Source organism: Pseudorasbora parva, chromosome 11 (genome assembly GCF_024679245.1).
Source record: "Pseudorasbora parva isolate DD20220531a chromosome 11, ASM2467924v1, whole genome shotgun sequence".
In the NCBI taxonomy this organism is placed as follows: domain Eukaryota; kingdom Metazoa; phylum Chordata; class Actinopteri; order Cypriniformes; family Gobionidae; genus Pseudorasbora; species Pseudorasbora parva.
Window position 1 is genome coordinate 21,059,041 of NC_090182.1, and position 13,499 is coordinate 21,072,539.

General features: G+C 38.4%; 1 protein-coding gene across 7 annotated transcripts in view; it reads right to left on the bottom strand.

Moving 5' to 3' along the window:
- diaph2 (diaphanous-related formin 2) overlaps window positions 1–13,499 on the bottom strand; it is a 475,685-nt gene that overhangs the window by 292,399 nt on the left and 169,787 nt on the right. For 5 of the 7 annotated variants that reach the window (XM_067457381.1, XM_067457382.1, XM_067457379.1 and 2 more), the window contains 2 exons: window positions 11,592–11,654; window positions 7,686–8,024 (listed from right to left, as the gene is read on the bottom strand). In XM_067457381.1, coding sequence (XP_067313482.1) covers window positions 7,686–8,024; window positions 11,592–11,654 — 402 coding nt within the window. The remainder of the gene's footprint in view (window positions 1–7,685; window positions 8,025–11,591; window positions 11,655–13,499) is intronic. The other 2 variants (XM_067457385.1, XM_067457384.1) reach the window with 1 other exon arrangement.

A 13,499-nucleotide genomic window follows, 5' to 3' on the forward strand; every position in this document is an offset into this window, starting at 1 on the left:
TTTCCATAATGACCAATGCAATCTACCAAGATCAGTGCACATTAGCGTCTGGTTTAAGACATGCTTGTTTTGGCCGATAAATAATGGTGTAAATACAAGTTAATTGATGAGCGCAAACCTTAGTAAATCACCTTGAATGATTCATTGAAATTCTCTCCTCCCATAAATCTGAAAGATAAATGCCTACAAATGCATATGCAATAAAGTCTGCCGCAAAAATATCATCCTGACAGTAGTTTTTTGACGCTAAAAGAAGGTTTACACTGACGCAAGCCATTATTAACCCTTAAAGACAGAGACAGCCGCCCGCGGCTAAAAATAACTATGGTTATAACATGTTTAATAACTTTTTAACCGCTAATCCAATCTGTATGCTGTAAACTGCACAGTAAAGAGGAGAATCTCCGCTTTCCATAGGTATAATATGTTTCGCGATTGATCATTCAGAGGCTCCATAGTCAGCGTGGATGCGTCATCAAAATATGCAGCATTGATTTGTCCAAGAAACACACGTGGGTTGTTCCCCTGAGCCAAACAGAATTTTTTTTTTATTAGTCCCACCCCCCTGTGCCCAGATTCGTTGAAACTTTCATCAACTCAACCAATAAACACAGTGTTTGGTCTTTTGAACCACGAATCACTGAAAAATGAACGTGGGTGTGAATTTGCATGCATCATGAAACCAAACAGTAATAAACGCGTGCAAAGCGCTCTCTCTCAGATCACAGCACACAGTCAGTATATTTCTCTATTTGTATGTAGTTTGTGTTTTACACATTTTCACTATTATATTTTCCTCAATTTGTGTTTGAGAAGATTATGTGCAGAGAAGTTGAAATGTCCGTTTATGAAAATAGCCGCCCACATGTAAAAGTAGCCTCAGTATATTTTATTTCACGGTTTCTTGTCACAACTTGATGTATTGTTTGCGTTTGTTTTTCATGCCCAAATTATAATATATTTCTCTGAAGAAAAATGTTTGTTTCAGTGTTGTTATTATATAACAATCTTTCTATTTACTTTATTACTTGAACTTTTTAGGACACATTATCAGTCAATAAAATACACCTGTTTTCACTCACAAACCTAGAAACGCCTAGAATAATGTTATAATGAATGACTATAACTTGCTGAGGGATTGTTACATGTAGACAAAATTTCATCTGGAAGTGTAAAACAACCAAGTCTAACTTTCTAAAGGAAAAAAAGTTCTGTTCGAGTTCACAATAAAAACATCAATTTTTTCTTGAAATTATATTAATTGAATCCATTCTCAGAATAAATAAATGTAAAATTGGGACATCAAATGAGCTTGATGGAAACTTCAGGTTCTCCTGTTTAAAATGATATATAGCACTTGATGCTAACTGCTAGAATGGGGGAGAAAAACAAAGAAAAGTAGAGGCACATCAGGCGCCCCAAAAATGTTCTAGGTCTTTAAGGGTTAAATCTGGACCCAAGCTAATTCTTCTATAATGTTTTCATGAATAAATCAGTAAATTTATTGCGAAAACTATGCCTCTCAATTCAGTTGCAATCTGTCTGCAACACAGAAATGTGAATGTGAATCCTGGTCAGTGAAGTCACAATTCGAAAAAAATAAAATAAAATAAAAAGTAGCCTTCGCAAAGACCCGCCCCCTTAGTTACTGTTGCTATATGTCCGACAAGCATTCGACGACACCTGCAATGGCGCTCCCACTGTCAATATGTGCACTCCCTGGGGAAATAGTGAACAATTTCTGGGAAAATTACATGTTGATTTTAGACAGAAGCAGACAGAAATTTCTGCAATATGCATTTGAGGGATAAATTCAGGATGTGAACGTAACTTGAATTGAAATAAACTAAGAGAAGATCATAGCAATAGCCTACATGTCACAGAGTAAAACCCAACAACCGCATCACCTGGCGATTGAGAAAGAGGATAACAACATTAAGTTGTTCATACACTGTTCCTGTAAAGCTGGGTATATAACTCTCTGTTCACTATTATAATCATTTTTTTAAGTGTGCTATAAGGACATAATGTGTGGTTAGCTCCACAGGTTTGTGGTCATGCCGTTGGTCTTATCTATACAACCTGGATACCTCTGCTTTGCAAGTCCCATACAAGCACCTTTTTACAATTTTTCTGGTTAAAAACGGCGTCAGTCTACGAAGCGCGGTGGTTTGTTTGTCAGACAAATGGCGGATAGCATCTTTGGGGTGCACGATATCGGCGTTTGTGATTGGTCAGAGCGCCTGTCAATCAACCTCGCCGCAAAGAGTGAATTCTTACCTGCATGGACAAAAATCGAGGAAGTCTTTTTAGCATTTAAAATGAATCGATTCACAAAATAAAATGATCCCTAATCTGTAATGGAATCAAACTGTTTTAAGGAAATATTTCTTTATAATATTTGCTCATTTTACAGGGTTTTGCAAATGCATGTCTAATGATGTGAAACGTTTGTTTCTTCACATTAAACTGGTACTCATTCAACTTCTGCCCCTTATTCTCAATCATGCCCCACATTACTGGTCTCCGATCGCATTTACAATCTCACTAAATCCAAGTGGAACAGTGGAAATACAGAGAAAGTGACAGAGTGAGAAACGAGCAGTCTCATTAGTGCGTTGCCTCATAAGGGCACTTGTGAAAAAAAACCTGTGACTCTTCCAAACAGAGTAATTAACAGAAAGCTCAGCAAGGGTGACCTTGTTCATGCTCAAGCAGCAGAGAGAAATACTGTAGCTTCCTCTCGCCTTGGGCGGCTACACCCATCTCTGGGCAGAAAGCAAGCAGCTCCAAACGGTCTTAGCTGCAGATGCGAGCAATCATTTACTTTTCCATAAAGGAGTGCGGCTCCCCTGTGTGGGTGTTCTAACGGTTAGAGAAATTACATTACAGCACCTCCAGGCAACAATCTCCGATGTGGCTATTTGAAAGTCCGTTACATGCTTTAGGGAAACATCGGGAGGAGTGCAGGGGCTGGAGTGTTTCCTGACTTTACTGCTGCCGGCTGCTTTTACTGTCTGGCTGTTATCTTCCTCTGTTGTGAGAGACGGCAGGGTCTCTGGTGGGTGATTTAAAATAGCAAGATACAAACTGATTAGCATTCTCATTTTCATCCTCTCTCACTCTCTCCATTACCTATCACCTACACATCAGCATAATGACACCTGAGAGATCTCAGCATTACTATGCATGACATCACCTTGACGTACGTCAATAAACAAAAGGTACATACATAAATGGCTAATATTTTACTATATTATTTCATCGGCTCAGCTATGTGTCAACTACTTTAAACATGGCTAATCCTGTCATAGTGTTGAGTGTTGTTTTTAGCTCTGGTATTACAAAATGAAAAGCACTGCTGATGCCAAACTCATTGTTTGAACCCCACCTGTGAAACCCCGGTTGAAGTCGTATAATCTATTTGAGATCAATAAGTAATTTGTGTTTTTTGCTGTAAATGATAGATTATACAAAGGGCTGTGTGATACAGTACTACATTTTTAATTTATAATATCATAAGTAATTATTTTATGGACGCTACTTTTTTTTATTTTGTACAGAAATAAATACTGGATGTGGGCTTCTAAACATTGACTTTAAACGTCTCTGTGTTTACTTTCGGCGCAGAAACACCTGCGTATTCCATTGTCATTCGGTTCAGAAACTTCTTTTCTACAATTACAAAGTGCAAACAGACCGTGATATCAATCCGAACGAGCAACTATCAGGTCAGTGTCGGGGAAGGCAAGAAAATTGTGTCTTAAGCAGTTTCTGTGTGGATTTATTTGTGTCAGGAACAGCTTATTTGTAACTCCATTTGATGTTTCCGTTTCCGTTTGTAGCCTGTACGAATAGAACATGCATGAATGATAAAATAAAGTGTGAAAAGTGCTTGGTGTAAAAAAGTTATTAAGCGCAATAAGCCATGAAAAAAATATCCTAAACATGTTACACGCACTAAATGACACACACACCAAAAGTGTGGTCTGTTCTCTTAAGCGTTGCGATATAAGCAGTTATGTAGGCTTTATGACTGTAATGCGTGGTAATACGTTTTATAAAATTCGCTTGTGCCAGTCGTGTCCGTTAATGTTTGAAAATTAAAAGGGGGTGACACTATCAATCTGTTGCAGAGAAGAGGAAAACTGGGAAAAAAAGTGAACAAGTTTGTTACAAGAGTGATACATTTTTAAAATGGAGGTTGCTGAATCATGTCTTATTGGTTTGATTTGGCATTCAGGAGCGCTTTGATGATGTGCCAAGGTATCAGTGTTGTGCATGACACTTATATTGGGCACTTCAAAATATGTGAATTATTCTAGATACCTTATTATCCAAATAGTTTAGATTTTTAGCATGCATATTAGCTTATTTTCCATCTACAAGAGTAATTCTACAATACTGCATGTTTGCTGCATGTAAAATCAGTTTTTTGCATCGATCATCTGTACAAGCAGCAGGCAGACTGAATTAAAAAAAAGTTCACTCTGGCGCTTATGGAACAGCAGAATACTCCTGTACACAAAGCAGTCCTGCGCAAGTGAGACTTTCTGCTTCTGCTCGTCACGGAGAGGAAAAGAAGGCAACCAGTATTTATGTTTTCAAACAGCCATTCAGATATTTGTATTCACCTTATATTGTTTAACAAACACCCTTTTGGAAATCTGCTTAGAGCCCCCAAAATGCTAGGGCCGGTCAGTAAACGTGTTACTCGCACTGACTGACACACACCCAAAGTATGGTCAGTTCTCTTTAGCGTTGCACTTGAACGGTGAGATACAAAAAAAATTACAGTAGTCTTTTTCAAAACATCCGTCTTGTTGAGTATTCATGGAAATAATCTGCTCTGTCTTAAGTGAACGTTTGGGGAATAGTTTTTATATTTGATTATTTGTTTTTCTTGAATGCTTCTGTTTAGAATTTTTTTTAAACAAATTACTCAATTTTATGTGTTTGTAATTTGCATCTTTATTAAGAATCGTTTTATAATCAAAATTTTACCCTCTAAATCGTAATCTAATTGAATCATGAGACAAGTGAAGACAACAGTTATGACTAAACTGTCAGTAGAAGGTTCAATATTGACCAATTAACTTGGTAGGGCTATTTTTTCATGTAGTCCTGGATTTACTCCAAATGTTACACAATAGCCAAGAAAGATATTAATGATATTATTAATGCTAATTAATTTATAAAAACCTATTAATTACATTTTCTGATATTGATATTTAATTTGACTAATACGGTTATACAAATCATTAGAGTGAACTCACTTGTTGAGTCAAGCTCTTGTGGTACCCCCATTTGTTTCAATGTTTCACGCTTTTAGAATTGAAAGTTTCCTAGAGACCGCATTGTCTAGATAACACAAGATGCTAGTACAGTAACAATAGGAAACTCCAAGTACCATATAAAACTAAATAGTGTGTCTAATGACAAAGTTTAATATTATTTTGTATTACAAAATATAACCGCAGATACCGTTCACTCGATCCTTCTAGAAAACGTCACCTTTTCCACCATATAAGTTAAAATGATAGTCAATGGAGATTGGTGAAATGCAGCTTACTTGTTTATTGGTGTTTTCAGATAATCCGCGAGCAAGAGAAATCTCGCGTGCATATGGTTGCCAGATTGGACATGTTTAGGTAAAACACTAGATAGCATACAGGTGTTTTTTCACAAGCTCTTTCTCGCGCGTGGGTGATCTGAAAACACCAATAAACTAGTAAGCTGCATTTTTATCAATCTCCATTTGAGATGTTCTGCTTAAAGTGTCATTTGGTCAGTCTGTGTTCTGTCAGGACAGTCAGGACTCACGAGCTGAACAGCTGAACTGCTGTGAGCTGTGAGCCGCTGAAATAAGCCGATCAGAGCAAAGCTCAACTTTAATATTCATGACTCTACCAAATAAGGCAAAAACAGAGCATTACATCCTAGGAACAATTTATAGGGTTGTAAATGGACCTGTAACATTGTATCTGGACAATTTTTGCCCTTAAATAAGCCACATAACCTCTATGTAGATATCAGATAACAATTCAATCATTCTAGGGCACCTTTAAATACAGATTCATCTTCCCAGTGCTGAAGTACGCCTTTAAGCATATATTTGACAATCTTTGACTTTGGTCTTACTCAGTCAATAATAATCAATAATAAAGATATCAAGGTTACATTTTCCACAAAATGTTCTTTACATTATGTAGGATGATTTTATGTAGACAACAGTGAATCACAACAAAAAAAAGACTTCAGTGGGGTCACCTACACTAATTTACCAAAAGTTTTGGGACGCTTGCCTTAACATGCACATGAACATTAATGACATCCCATTCCGTAGGGTTGGGATTAATTTGTAGGGTTTAATATGGAGTTGGCCCACACTTTGCAGCTATAACAGCTTACCAAACACACTTATCCATGCCTTTATGGACCTTGCTTTGTACACTAACTTTTTTGAAATATAAATGAATACTGTTATTCAGCAAGGATACAAGGAAGTACACACGAGATTGATCAAATACAAAATTATCATGCAAATACATCATTTTTTATTCCTTCTGTTTATATGAGGGGGGGTGTAAAACTTTTTTTTACAACTGTGATGATACGAAATGTACTAATAATTTACAGTAATTACTTTGCCATCATAGGAATAAACTACATTTTAAAATAAATTGAAATAGAAAACTATTGTTTTATTAATAACATTTCAGTTACGGTTTACTGTTTTGCTGTATTTTTGTTCAAACAAATGCAGCTTTAGTGCCAGGCTAGCTTTAGTGAGCACTAACATTTATTTCGAAGTATAAAATAAGTGTATTATTCAATACAGAATATAGACACTATAATAAAACTCACTGCAATTTGCTCATACTGCAAACAACACAAATAAATCAACCTCATTAATATGAAAAGTCAAAAAGTGTTAATTCTAAATGAATCCTGCTTTTTGGCTCTTGAGCTTGTCAGAGATGAGTAGCCCTGATTTATATTGTGTATTTAAGATTGCTATCTGAGATTCATATTGAGAGTTCTTTAAATTATTTGATTTATTTTTTTCACACGACTCTGCTTGTTGTGAAGGAATCTATCCTCTCTGCAGACGCATAAAGGAGTTAAAGACAAGGTCGAGCATAAGCATGAAAAAGTACAAATAAATTAATCCAGCTTTCAGACTGTTGAAGTCCCCAAGGCGATGGGTAAATTAATGATTGAGAGTTAAAAGGAAAAAGACGAAAAAAGGTTGACCCATAGAAATCGCATTTAAAGCAATGGAGGATTACTCAATATTACTTTATGTATTTTTGTTTTGTTCCGTTTTAACTCAAAAAGTATTCAATTACGGCCAGAATGTGCATGCAAGGGCCCTTGAGCTAATGAAATAGTTTACGGCCCGATATCTTGAAAGGGAGGCAGAGTGGCAAGTCGTGAGTCTCACGGCTCAGCGCTCTTTTTAATAAGCTGCATGTACACGCAGGCTTTGGACCATCAACTCCCACTGAAAAAGTAACACTCTCTTTTTCATCCTTTCTTCCCATCTTCCTCTTACAAGCTGGGAAGGCTAAATTACCGCACTATTTGCAATTTACTGCTGACCTTGGAGTGTGTTTTTCAGTTCTTAGAACACATGTGTTTTAAAACCGCTTAAGCTGCAATAGTGTCTTTGTCTTTGTTACCTTGGACCAGTTCACCCGCTTCATGATGCTCTCAGGTTTGTAGGTCTTCTTGGGCATAAGCCCGTAAGGCAGTTGGACAACGAGCGGAGGAGGAGCCAAAGGCATACCCGGAGGTGGGGGCGGGCCTCCTCCAGGAGGTGGAGGCGGAGGTGGAGGTCCACAGCCGGGTGGAGGTGGAGGCGGAGGAGGCCCAAAAGATGCAGGTACAGGAGGAGGAGGAGGAGGAGGTGGTATACCTCCACATGGGGGCGGTGGAGGTGGTGGAGGAGGAGGTGGTGCAATGCCACCTGCTGGTGGTGGTGGAGGAATGACACCGGCTGCTCCAGGTCCTGCTGCAACCTGTGAAGGGATTACAAAGAGTGAGAGACAAGAAAAGGGCATCTTACGAGACCACTGAGAGCCAAATATTCACCTCAACCACTCCCGTTCAGCCTCTACACCCAAAGGCCCATGCTTTTATCACCATTACATGTTTTATCCCATCAGAACTAGCGGGTGAGACAAGGGCAAAGGAGAGTGGAAGATAAAAGACACAGTGTTTACAGCAACTGACTTTTCAATTCTAGGAGAGTGCATTAAAACAAGTCTAAAAATCAGAGAAAGTGAGAGGGGGCTGGGGGTGGAGAGAGATGGGGGTGGAGGGCTCCTCGCATGTATTAAATAAGAGTTGATAAAAGCAGATGGATGACTTGGGGCCGGTGTGGCCTTCCCTCCGGGCACTGGTTCTCTCAGCAGCACTGAGCATCTGCCTGTCTAGCGCAGAGAGCCCCGCCTCCTGAGAGCCAAGCAGGGGCTAGAGCTCAGAGGAGCCTGAGCTCACCGTCTGATTCTCTCACTGGGGAAACTGGGACACGGCAATTCCTGTGGGGCAGGTAGTCACACTGAATAGGTAAATAAAAAAAAAACGGCAGGTCAGTCGATGTGACCGATAGACTCTTCTGGAATGTACACACCTGTCAGTGATTGGGCTCTCAGAGGAGCAATTTGACAAGTTTTTCACAAGTGGTGAATGTGTGTGTGTGTGTGTGTGTGTGTGTGTGTGTGTGTGTGTGTGTGTGTGTGTGTGTGTGTGTGTGTGTGTGTGTGTGTGTGTGTGTGTGTGTGTGTGTGATGGAATGGAATGGTTTTCTTGGTGGACACTGTAGGTTTGTTTCATTCAGGTTCTAAAACTAAACGTGTGTACAAATTGGATTTGACGACCAATTAAAATAACGTTCTGATGGGAGATTCAAATGAAGAAGAAAAAAAACATGTCACAACTTAATGTTTTAGCATAAGAACATTTACTGAATTATTAATTCCTCATTAAAAGGCTATCTAAGATATTTTTTATCTAGAAATCCATGCAAATGAATGACTGAATGAATGAATGAATGAATGAATGAATGAATGAATGAATGAATGAATGAATGAATGAATGAATGAATGAATGAATGAATGAATGAATGAATGAATGAATGAATGGCTACACATGTTAATTGTGGAACCACTTGTAGCAAATGTTCAGTACACAGAAAACAAAACACTGAGATAAAGATAAAGTGAGATAAGCCTTAACTCTGGGTAATATCAGGTATTATATAGCAGCATAACATAACCAACTATTGGTCTCTTAGGATTCCTGTAAGCTTGACTCACTCAGACACACACATACACGCACACAATTTAAAAGCCATTTCAGAATCAGATTAGCAGTAGAGAATGAAAAAGCCCCTGACACTGAGGGCATAACTCAAAAAGAAACAAACATGGTGAAGTTTATGATGATCATCTGTTATTGTTTTAAGACATAATGACTTAAGCATTCATTCGTTCAGTATGGAACATACTTAACTGTGATTACACTGAATGACAAGATGACAGTATCGATATTTGTTTGCGGATGAAATATGGAAAGCACTTTGTGTAGACTGATTCATCTCGTTTAATCATAAAGCATAACAGATGAGAGTAAACCATTAGACTTGATTAACATGTAAATTGCTTCTGTAATTTGCTAATAGATTGAGCGTATGAATAGGATGCAGCCACCTGAACCTTTAGCAGTAATGAGAAGAGTAATCGGGCTTGAACACTCATGCAACTGGTGGTGGCAGCCAGTCGACCTCTCTGCTCCATCCTCTAGATCTTAACCTTGAGCCACAAACCATAGAGTTTTTAAACAAATGTTTATTTTTCTTTATTTGCCTTTTTTTCTTTTTCTGGTAAGGTAACTGAAGTTCACGCAATGGTCTCCAGGAAGACAAGCCATTATGGAGGAGTCAGAGCTCAATTCATCCAGTAACTGATAAAACTGAGGGCGGTAAATGTCCTGACAAATCAGCTCGCAACAGAACAAACAGGTATTTTGAATCATTGATAAAGGGTGGGCCAGTCTCTTTAGCAACAAATTATATGCAAATGCATCAATTAGAAGTCCCAATAGCCCAGATATGACTTGACCTTTGGATGATTACAAACCAATTTTTCTTCTCTCTTTTTTTCCCTCCTCCTCCTTCTCAAAACTTACTTTGTCCCTCATTCTCATCACTGTTTAGTGAAAAAGTTTCTCATTTTCTAAAGCAATTCCCCTCTCTGCGCTCCAGCCTCAGTTCAGTTGATTAGGAGAATGATATGCGTCGAGCCACATTTTTATATGCATTACTGAGTGTTTGATTACACAATGCAGGCAGTGGATTGTTTATTAGAAGGGAAATTAAAAAGGTGTAGAAGCATCATGCAGGAAGCTGAAGCCCCTTGACGAGTACCCTGTCCCATGATTATGCGTCTGTCAATCTCCAGCCCGTTGTGACCCATTTTCTCTCTTAAGTTTAATACAAGAGAATGCCAAGCAAATTAGCTGCTAAATTAGAGCACCATCATTTCCGCATCGCTTTGGCCCTCTGTGGCAGCTTGTGGCGTGGTGCAGACCCTCCAGTCACAGTTCTGGAATGCTAATCAGCCTCAGGCACACAATTTTCTCTAGCCATACCCATTATTCTTTTTGAACAATAGCCATCATTTAGTCAAATTTTACAACAAAAACATTTAAAACAGGAAAATGTTTCATTTAAAGCTCATTTGGGTTTGGCCAACTCAGACCTTTAGCAATCCAGACTTTTTGGAAATAAATTGCTTTTTACTTCCAAAAAGTCTGGATTGCTAAAGGTCTAAGTTGGCCACTGACCTGGACTTGCTGGCCATCTCTCATACCGTTTAGCTGCACTAATTAGCTGTCGGTGTGTCCGAAACTATCTTTTATAAATGGGCAGAAGAATTTCAAGGGGACAAGTATCCATGTATACTCTCAAGGGGTGAGAGGACACTCTTGGTAGAAACAGTCATAGTTTGGGTAATTAACTACGACTAACACACAATTAAACCATCCTAATCTCATCTCTGATGAGCAAGAGGAAAATTAAATTAGATTTGGTTACCACTGAGGGTTAAAATACTCTTGCTAAATGGAAGCATGGGCTTAATTTTCCCCTTCAAGCTGAAACTGGCTCTGGTACCCTGCTCCCTCATGTTCAAGAGAATGGTGCTAGCAACCCCAAAGTCAGTGTTTGAGTCCCACGGAACAAACAAACTGCTTGCTTCATATACTCTCTAGTGTCTGGGGTAATATTCTAGTTCACAGTATAGAGATCTATTTGGCTGGATCTGCCATCACAAGTTGTTTATATGCTGGATATGTAGGAAGGATTATGGCCTAATTGTGTAGCATGCATTTGTAATGAATGATTGCACCGCATCTGTTGAGAGTCTTGAGACAATACAGAAAATCAAGGCTGTGGCTGATCACTGAGGGGGAACAGCTTTGATCAACCTGTTAGAAGGTATAAAAAATGCAGATTTTCAAAGATGCAGGCAGGTGGCTGTGTTGAGCATGCTGGCAAGGCAAGAGGAGGTTGGGAGAACACCCACCTTGCTGTTTCTTTCACTGATGCTTTTCTCTGCTTCTCTTAGCTTGTCTCTCTCACTAGTCAACTGGACAGGTGAGGGACAGACAGACAGATACACAGAAAGACAGAGAAACAGTAAGGAAAAGACAGAGATCCCATAGCTGGAAAAAGAGAATGGTAAAGGAAAAAGCCAACTGCCAACTTTACTGAAGATCACGTGGCAATAACACTTGGGGACAACAAAAATTTGGAATGCAAGAAGCCTGCATGAACATTATTAAAACATAGTATTTGCCTACTAATAAAGTAATAAAGGGTTTTAATTAGTTGTCGTTGTGAGATTCTTAAAAAGCTTCTTAGATTGTCTTACTAGTTTCTTAAAAAGATTATTTAAAGTTTTTGAAAAGACTACATTTACAAATTAAGGACATCATTAAACATCGTTACTTACTTCTTGACACAATAGAGTGAAAAGTCTTTGTTAAAGCCATGAACCAAACCAACATGCTTCGCACAAATCAAACTTTGATTTGCAATCAAATAAGTAATCAAAAATTGGATAAAAAGACAAATGTACAATTCCATGAAGCCCATCTATAGTCATTTTTCTTTTATTTATAGAAACTGACAATCTATTGCAGTAATTCTTAAAGTGTGGTTCGCCATTGACCCCTAGTCGTCCGCGAAAAGATGACCTATACTAGGCAAGTGTTAATAAAATCGTCACTTATTTAAGTAGATTTTTAATGTACATGCGAAACAGTTCTTGCCATTCTGTTTTAATAACGTAAAAATTGATCTAAAATCTACAAATCTATTAGTTTTGTAATATACTAGTTTTTGTTTCATGTGTAAAATCCCAGTAATTTCAGTGATATTGGACATTAAAGGCCCTTTCACACCGGACGTGTGACATGCGAATACTTCGCGTCAAAGCCATTCACATCAGCCGCGACACGAATTTGCTGCGTCAGCTGAGAAAACACGGACGGTGAAGGTGAGCTTTTCATTTTATTTAAAAGACGGTTGCGGGTGCAACCCAGTCTTGAAGGACAGAGAGTCTGAAGGGGAGGATGCTAATCATGTACAGGAAATCTTTATCATGGCCGGTTCTGCACTTTAGTACTTTCTTAAGTCTGTGGGACAATTTGAGGATCTCATCCCGAGACAGCAGCGCATCTGACGAGACAAACCGCGCACTTCAGGGAACCAATCCATCCGGTCTGTTTCCAGTTCAGTCACAATGTAAACATTTAAGTGCCACAGACATACTGATGGCAACACATTCACTTTCCATAATCGCGGACATAAGGTTAAAAAAACGATATATAAAAAGTTAACTTAGGTTATTTCTGTCTGTAAACACAGTAAGTTAGTAAACGCAGCTGCAGATGCACAGCTTTGACTAGACCTACAGCTGTAATCTAATGAGATATGCCATAACTGGCAATGGTTAATGTTGAGTGAATAGCTCGTGACATCAACTTGACATTTCGTCACCTTAGTTTCCTTGTATGTGATTGGTTGAAGCCGTTTTTGACGCCGCTAGAGAAAAAAAAAAAATCGAAACTGAAACGAAAAAAATAAATGCTGTTTTTTCGCCGCAGCACATTCGCGTTCGGTGTGGAAGCGCTCATTACACAAACAGCTGACCAAAAAAATAAAACCATTGTGTGAATTATTCGCGCGTCAAAATCGCGGAACATCTTCCACATGTGCAGTTTGTTGTTCATTTTAATCTGCAACTCATTTTACATTTACTTTTTCAAATTAAATAAAAATGTATATAATAATTTCTGATCATATCATAACATTGCATTTGTGTTTGCATAATTAGTTTTTGACTTGAAACAGTTGCATATTAAACTTAAATTTAGCTTATCCTTCCTATTTTGTTGGTTTTTGGGGGCGCGTTAGAGTGGGATTCTGT